At 44.2% G+C, this 9322-nt stretch overlaps 1 protein-coding gene across 1 annotated transcript; it reads left to right on the forward strand.

The window, feature by feature from the left end:
- The first annotated feature begins 27 nt into the window (after window positions 1–27).
- LOC119316085 (wall-associated receptor kinase-like 3) lies at window positions 28–3627 on the forward strand. The gene is given in 7 exon segments (XM_037590457.1): window positions 28–759; window positions 761–926; window positions 1460–1545; window positions 1864–1992; window positions 2158–2247; window positions 2371–3142; window positions 3224–3627. Coding segments are annotated over 7 exon segments (2379 nt in total).
- The last annotated feature ends 5695 nt before the right edge of the window (window positions 3628–9322 follow it).

Below are 9322 nucleotides of genomic sequence, written 5' to 3' on the forward strand. Positions count from 1 at the left end.
TATGTAGTTGTTGAGGAAAAACAAACAATGAGTGCCTGGCCGTTGACCCTCGCCAGCGCAATGTTCTCTGCCGCTGTTGTGGTTGCCGCGCTGCTGCCGCCGTTGTGCGCCGTGGCGCGTGCACCGGCTCCGGCAGCTACCCAGGGGGGGAGTGGCTGCACCACCCACTGCGGCAACATCAGCATCCCGTACCCGTTCGGGGTGGAGCCTGGCTGCTACCACGAGAGCGGCTTCAACCTCACCTGCAACCAGTCCTACAGCCCGCCCCATCTCTTCCTCGGCGACGGCACCGTACAGGTGCTCGACATCGATCTGCCCAACGGCACGGTGCGTATCAACAGCACCTCGCTGGATATCCTCTATGACGACATCGGAAACGTAAGCCGCCTCACATGGCGCGCCGGCGGCCTGGGATACGCCGGCGACGGGCCATACTTTGTTGCCGGAGCAGGGCAGAACAACTTAGTAGCACTCGGATGCGGCGTCCAAGTCATCCTCTTGGGACAGAACAACACCCTTGTCAGCTCTTGCTCTCCTTTCTGCCCGGGCACAGGTTACATGGATATGGGGACCTGCTCCGGCATCAGCTGCTGCCAGGCAGCCATACTTGAGGATCGCGCTTCCTACGGACTCCAGGTTCAACGGGTTGGTTTCGGTGATTATAGATACCGGGTCAATGTGTTAATTGTGGAATCGGACTATTTGCTTAACTTGACGGAGTATTCTTATCAAAATAACGCGTACACAGCCCCCACAATGCTGACCTGGGCGATCAACAGATCGATATGTGATACCAGTGGGTCGTCGCCTTCGTGCCGCAGTGATCACAGTTTCTGCCAAAACTACACCACAGTTTTTGATCAAGGTCTTCTTTATGGTTATGAGGACGATGGTGATCCTGGTGATCATCAACGGCATAACTGCAGGTGTGCTGGTGGTTACCAGGGCAATCCATACATCTCCCATGGCTGCTATGGTAATAGTAACACACTGCTCAAATATTTCTTTCTTTTTTCTGGATGCTCAAACTAGTTTACTTTATTTAGCCACCGCACCTAGCTAGATAGAGTGTTTTCCGAGTAAACATACGAAAATGGCACATTGCCCAAGCACAAAAATGTGATGGCATAATGAAGATACATGTCAGCTCCATAAGTATATGGCAAAGTCGCCGTAAAGAAAGATATGTGGCAAATCAATAATTGTGGAAAATTGCATTATGAAGAACTTAATCTTTTGCCAGCCGAAACACTAATAGAATGAAGCTTCAAATAGTATAGTTCTCGTGGCACATAACCCAAATTTTTATTACTGAAATTGATGGCCAAAGTTGAACCTCAAAATACATAAGCGCCTTATAAATTAAGATGGAATGAGTACAATATGCGTATACATCGGGGATTTGCTATTTCTCAGTCACTTTAAAAAAACATTAATAGATATGTTTCCTCGCTCACAGTAATACAAATCATCAAAGCCACTAGATCTAGAAGCTCACTCCACCAAGAGGTATCCGATCTGGACCTTGAGAGCCTCCACCATGCAGTATGTAGTAGCCGCAGCTTGTATTCTAAGTGGACTTATCCATGCCACAATTATCAGTTTAGTTATGACACTTTTTAAATATTACATCACTTGTTTTTGAAACTATATGGAATCAATTTATAATCTTTACCATATCTGGAAATCAAATAATTGGAAATCAAGTCTTCAATTCCACGACAGCTTGCGCGGCATTGACCTGTAAATAGTTGTTTCTTAGCCGACCGACTTGTGTGTTTATATACATTTTCTACTCATTGACTACATGAACCTACATCGCTATAACTAATTTCGGTTTTTTCTATGTTGTGGTACATCTAGATATCAACGAATGTGATTATCCAGACATCTATCCATGTTACGGCAATTGCAGAAACACACACGGAGAATATGATTGTCAGTGCCCTCCTGGCTTCATGGGCAATGCTTCTACACCAAATGGATGTGAAGGTACAGATCAGCTTAATTGATAGCTTTATGCTTATTTGTTCACTACGATGTTATATAGGGACCCCGAATATTTTTGTAGTTCTACTACCTGCAGAATAGTCCAACTAGTTACCTATTTAGCATGCATATTGCTTATTCATTCATACTTTTATGTGCTTTGCCCAGACATTGACGAATGTAAACACAAGGAAACATATCCATGTTATGGAATCTGCATCAATTTGCCTGGGACATTCCATTGCCGGTGTCAAGATGGTGCGTATGGAGATCCATTGATGAAATTGGGATGCGTCAGCGTCAGAACGAAAAGGCCATTTACAGGTAATGATAGCATATTTTTATAATGATCATCAATCTATTATTTTTTGAAGAATTCAGTTGCCCGAAATTAACAACTTTGTATTTTCGTCTATGATACCATATTTTACAGGTTTGGGCATAGGTCTTGTGGCTAGTGGCAGCTCAATCATTTTACTTTTAGTGCTCGCCACCCCATTTATAGCACGCAAAATGAAGTTAAATAGGGCAAACAAACTGAAAAGAAGATTGTTCAAGCAAAATCATGGGTTGCTATTGCAACAACTAATATCCCAGAAAACAGATTTTGGTGAAAGGATGATCATTCCTTTGTTGGATCTAGAGAAGGCCACAAACAATTTTGATAGAACTCGTGAGGCTGGCGGCGGAGGCCATGGTGTTGTGTATAAAGGAATTTTAGACCTACAGGTTGTCGCCATCAAGAAATCCAAGATCGTCGTACAGAGAGAAATCGATGACTTCATAAACGAGGTTGCAATTCTTTCCCAAATCAACCATAGAAATGTTGTTAAGCTAATCGGATGTTGTCTTGAGACAGAAGTCCCATTACTAGTTTATGAGTTCATTTCAAATGGTACTCTTGATCACCATCTTCATGTTGAAGGCCCAATGTCACTGTCATGGGATGATCGAACAAGGATTGCGCTTGAAGTTGCTAGAGCTCTTTCTTATCTCCATTCTGCTGCTTCGATGCCAATTTATCACAGGGATATTAAATCAACCAACATACTTCTTGATGATAATTTGACAGCAAAGGTATCAGACTTTGGAGCTTCAAGATACATCCCAATCGACCAAACCGGGGTGACTACAGCCGTGCAAGGAACGATAGGCTACTTAGACCCCATGTACTATTATACCGGTCGCCTAACAGACAAGAGTGATGTTTTCAGTTTTGGTGTTCTTCTTGTAGAACTCCTAACTAGAAGAAAACCATGCCTCTACCGTAGTGGTGGCAACGACGGTGTTAGTCTCGTTTCACATTTTGTTTCACTACTCGCAGAAGGCAACCTTGATGAGATAATAGATCCTCAACTCATAGAAGAGGAAAATGGGGAAGTCCAGGAGGTAGCTATGCTAGCAGCGATGTGCATTAAATTGAAGGGAGAAGAGCGGCCTACCATGAGGGAAGTGGAGATGAAACTTGAAATTCTGAGAGTTAACATGCGTGCGGCACCTGATACTGCTGCACCAAGGAGATATGATGGAGGTCAAGATGGATCTCTATGGATGCCAGCTGAAGGAGTTGTTGTGGAAGCAAGCAGGCAATACACTATGGAGGAAGAAATATTATTGTCTGCAAGTTATCCTCGATGATCTTGCCGCAGTGTCCTTGACAGCTTGATGTTTTGCACCTTTGCTTCTGATGCATCGCAAGTGAAATAGTGAGTTGAAGGAAAAATAGAAGCAGGACAATACAAGCCGTGTGCTTCTTTCTTTGTATTCTAACAAATTACGTATTTTATTAAGGAAGCCCTTAGCTACTGGAATCTCCAACCTCTTACTAATGCATATTTAGTGTGCGGTGGTTTTAGTTTTGGTTTCATGTCAAATTATTTTAAATTTTAGGAAACTCTTCCATGTCAAATACTTGGATATCAAAAGCTTTGGTTCCAGGAAGTAAATCATAACCTTCAATATGTTTCTATGTTGATTCTAAAAAAAGGTTATGTTCTGCACTAGTAGAAAACAGGGCTTTGGTCCAGGCCGGATCAGCCCATTAGTCCCGCTTCAGTCCAGAACCCAGGGGGCCGGCCGGGCCACGTGGGCCATTGGTCCCGGTTCATCTGGACCTTTTGGTCCCTGTTGGTGGGATGAACCGGGACCAATGGGCCTCGCTCCTGGCCCACCACCATTGGTTCCGGTTGGTGGCTTGAACCGGGACCAAAGGCTCCCCTTTAGTCCCGGCTCATGTCACCAACCGGGACCAATGAGGTGCCTATATATACCCCTCGCTCGCGAGCAGAGCACCCTAGTGCTCTATTTTTCTCTGACCGAGGGGGAGAGGGCTTGGTGTGGTGCTCTAACTCACCTCCTATGCACACAAGGTGTTCGATGGAATGCCCGAGCCATACTACTTAAGCTTTCTCCTCTCCAAGCTCGACCTCCAAGCTCCATTTTCCATAATATTTGTCTAGGTTTAGCGGTCCGTCACGCCCCATCCCCGTCTTCACCGCCGTCGATCACCCGCGCCGAGCTCATCGCCGGCACCACCGTGGTGAGCCTCTTGTTCTTATCTTCTTTCTGAAAGGAAAAATATTCTTACTTGTATGTTTACATAGATACTTGTATTATTTTCTTACTTTTATTATTGCATCTTATATAGTGCGATGGTTTTGGTATCTGCCCCCGTCGGCCCTCGTCCTGTCTATGATTCGGATGTGGTATATATATTATCTTTATAACTATTGGTTCATTTATTGTTTATGAAAATTATGCCGACCAACGTGACATAGATTTTATTTATGTAGGATGTATGTGAATCGGAAATGCCAACCGACCCTATTGTCGAGAGGTTAAATTTAGTTGAAAAAGAAAACAATTTGTTGAAGGAAAAAATAAAAAAAATTGAGGAGGAGAAGATGATATTGGAGTTGCATGTTGCGGATGTCGTCGATGATCATAAGATCAAGATGGATGCAATGCGCTTGAAGATTAGAAAGATTAGAAAATATGCCATTCATACCGAGGCTTGGTATCATTATGCCGTTGGATCAATTGTTACCTTGGTTGCGATTATGATCGCATTTGTTTTCGCATTGAAATGTTTTGCATAGTTTCAATGTATGGTTTAATTAATTAGATGCTCTGGAGAGCTATATGTTGTTAGATGAGAACTATGTATGCACTTTGGTTTTAATGTGATGATGAACTTCTATTAATTTGGACACTTAATTATATATAATGCACACAGATGAACCGGCAATGAATGTACGGTGACAGACACACCCGCGAGTACATTAAGGGCGTGCATGAGTTTCTCGATGCGGCTGAGGCAAACAAGCAGAATGATTTTATGTGTTGTCCATGCACTGAATGTGGGAATACGAGGTCTTACTCTAACCGGAAAATCCTTCACTCCCACCTGCTTTATAAGGGTTTCATGCCACACTATAATGTTTGGACGAGGCACGGAGAAATAAGGGTTATGATGGAAGACGGCGAAGAAGAAGAGTACGATGACAACTATGTGCCCCGTGAATACGGTGATGCTGCAACGGGGGGAGCTGGTGAAGACCAAGAGGAACCAGACGATGTGCCCAATGATGCTGCAACGGGTGAAGCTGCTGAAGATCAAGAGGAACCAAACGATGTGCCCGATGATGCTGATCTTCGCCGGGTCATTGTCGATGCAAGGACGCAATGCGAAAGTCAAAAGAAGAAGCTGAAGTTCGATCGCATGTTAGAGGATCACAAAAAGGGTTATACCCCAATTGCGAAGATGGCAACACAAAGCTCGGTACCGTACTGGAATTGCTGCAGTGGAAGGCAGAGAATGTTGTGGCTGACAAAGGATTTGAGAAGCTACTGAAAATATTGAAGAAGAAGCTTCCAAAGGATAACGAATTGCCCGACAGTACATACGCAGCAAAGAAGGTCGTATGTCCTCTAGGATTGGAGGTGGAGAAGATACATGCATGCCCTAATGATTGCATCCTCTACTGCGGTGCATACAAGGATCTGAACGCATTCCCGGTATGCGGTGCATTGCGGTATAAGATCAGACGAGATGACCCTGGTGATGTTGACGGCGAGCCCCCCAGGAAGAGGGTTCCTGCGAAGGTGATGTGGTATGCTCCTATAATACCACGGTTGAAACGTCTGTTCAGAAACGAAGTGCATGCCAAGTTGATGCGATGGCACAGTGAGAACCGAAAGAAAGATGGGAAGTTGAGAGCACCCGCTGACGGGTCGCAGTGGAGAAAAATCGAGAGAAAGTACTGGGATGAGTTTGCAAAGGACCCAAGGAATGTATGGTTTGCTTTAAGCGCGGATGGCATTAATCCTTTCGGGGAGCAGAGCAGCAATCACAGCACCTGGCCCGTGACTCTATGTATGTATAACCTTCCTCCTTGGATGTGCATGAAGCGGAAGTTCATTATGATGCCAGTTCTCATCCAAGGCCCTAAGCAACCCGGCAACGAAATTGATGTGTATCTAAGTCCATTAGTTGAAGAACTTTTACAGCTGTGGAATGGAAACGGTGTACGTACGTGGGATGAGCACAGACAGGAGGAATTTAACCTTAAGGCGTTGCTGTTCGTGACCATCAACGATTGGCCCGCTCTCAGTAACCTTTCAGGACAGACAAACAAAGGATACCACGCATGCACGCACTGTTTAGATGACACTGAAAGTATATACCTGGACAAATGCAGGAAGAATGTGTACCTGGGCCATCATCGATTTCTTCCGACCAACCATCAATGTCGAAAGAAAGGCAAGCATTTCAAAGGCGAGGCAGATCACCGGAAGAAGCCCGCCATGCGCACCGGTGATCACGTGCTTGCTATGGTCAATGATTTACACTACGTAATCTTTGGAAAGGGTCCCGGTGGACTAGCTATTCCGAATGATGCTGAGGGACACGCACCCATGTGGAAGAAGAAATCTATATTTTGGGACCTATCCTACTAGAAAGACCTAGAGGTCCGCTCCTCAATCGACGTGATGCACGTGATGAAGAACATTTGCGTGAACCGGCTAGGCTTCATGGGCGTGTATGGGAAGACAAAAGATACACCTAAGGCACGGGAGGACCTGCAAACGTTTGCATGAAAAAGACGGCATGCCTCCGAAGTAGTATAAAGGTCCTGCCAGCTACGCTCTTACGAAAGAAGAGAAAGAGATCTTCTTTGAATGCCTGCTCAGTATGAAGGTCACGACTGGCTTCTCGTCGAATATAAAGGAAATAATAAATATGCCAGAGAAAAAGTTTCAGAACCTAAAGTCTCATGACTGCCACGTGATTATGACGCAACTGCTTTCGGTTGCATTGAGGGGGCTTCTACCGGAAAATGTCCGATTAGCCATTGTGAAGCTATGTGCATTCCTCAATGCAATCTCTCAGAAGGTGATCGATCCAGAAATCGTACCAAGGCTAAGGAGTGATGTGGCGCAATGTCTTGTCAGTTTCGAGCTAGTGTTCCCACCATCCTTCTTCAATATCATGACGCACGTCCTAGTTCATCTAGTCGACGAGATTGTCATCCTGGGGCCCGTATTTCTACACAATATGTTCCCCTTTGAGAGGTTCATTGGAGTCCTAAAGAAATATGTCCGTAACCGCACTAGGCCAGAAGGAAGCATCTCCATTGGCCATCAAACAGAGGATGTTATCGGTTTTTGTGTTGACTTCATTCCTGGCCTTAAGAAGATAGGTCTCCCTAAATCGCGGTATGAGGGGAGACTGATTGGAAAAGGCACTCTTGGAAGAGACTCAATAATATGCAGGGACGGATATTCTTGGTCTCAAGCACACTACACAGTTCTACAGAACTCTACCTTGGTGACCCCGTATGTCAATGAACACAAGAACAGTCTGCGCTCCAAACACCCGGAGCAGTGCGGCGACTGGATTACATGTGAACACATCAGGACTTTCAGCAGTTGGTTGGAAACACGTCTCAAAGGTGACAACACTGTTTGTGATGAGTTGTACTTGTTGTCCACGGGACCATCTTTGACTGTATTGACTTAGAAAGGATACGAGATAAATGGGAATACATTTTACACGATCGCCCAAGATCAAAAGAGCACCAACCAAAACAGCGGTGTCCGCTTTGATGCAGCAACCGAGAGCGGAAAGAACATATATTATGGTTACATAGTGGACATATGGGAACTTGACTACGGACCTGATTTTAAGGTCCCTTTGTTTAAGTGCAAATGGGTCAATCTGTTAGGCGGCGGGGTACAGGTAGACCCACAGTACGGAATGACAACAGTGGATATGAAAAATCTTGGGTACACTGACGAACCGTTCGTCCTAGCCAATGATGTGGCACAGGTTATCTATGTGAAGGACATGTCTACCAAACCGAGAAAAAGAAAAGATAAGGAAGCGAATACATCATACGATGAGCCAAAGCGCCACATAGTTCTTTCAGGAGAAAGGGACATCCCGGGAGTGGACGGCAAAACAGACGTGTCTGAAGATTATGAAAAGTTTCATGAAATTCCTCCCTTCAATGTCAAGGCTGGCCCAAGCATCCTGATAAACAATGAAGATTATCCATGGTTACGGCGCAATAAGCAAATGACACAAGCGAAGAAAAAGTGAAGACTTTCTCCCGCAACTATTATGATGATACCATGCCAACTTTGTAACACACGAATATGCTACCATTGTCCGTTTTGTACATGCACATGCTATGTGGGTGAAATTATGATACCATCCCAACTTTCAACTTTTTCAGAGTTCATTTGAAATGCTTTCATGTCTTATGGTTCGGCCCTCGTAATACCATGACCATTAGTCCCTGGCCCATGCCAACTTTCAACTTTCAACTTTCTAAAACTAATGGCACTAACAGAAAGTTTATAATTTTGCTCCTCGCCCCTGGCCCATGACCATTAGTCCCGGTTTGTGCCACAAACCGGGACTAAAGGGTTGGTCCTCGTTGCAGGCAGAGTTTAGTCCCACCTCGCCAACCGAAGGAGGCTCACACCGGTTTATAATCCCTTCCCTCTCTGCCTTGTTGAGCTCCTCTCAAAGTGAAAATAGATGCCCTAATAGAGAAAAGTTTAACCTAAATTCATAGTGAATTTCTCTGAAATTCATAGAAATTTACTAGGAATTTAGGTTGAATTTTCTCTATAAGCGCATCTATTCTCATTTTTTTAGTAAGTTAATCACAAACTTGTGATTCAAACAATTTTCAAAGAATTCAAATTTTAACTATTCAAATTTGAAAACTAATGGCACTAACAGAAAGTTTATAATTTTTCTAAAACTAATGGCACTAACAGAAAGTTTATAATTTTGCTAACCTAAAAGCAAATAGAATTA

This window comes from Triticum dicoccoides, chromosome 6A, assembly GCF_002162155.2.
Source record: "Triticum dicoccoides isolate Atlit2015 ecotype Zavitan chromosome 6A, WEW_v2.0, whole genome shotgun sequence".
Taxonomy (NCBI): domain Eukaryota; kingdom Viridiplantae; phylum Streptophyta; class Magnoliopsida; order Poales; family Poaceae; genus Triticum; species Triticum dicoccoides.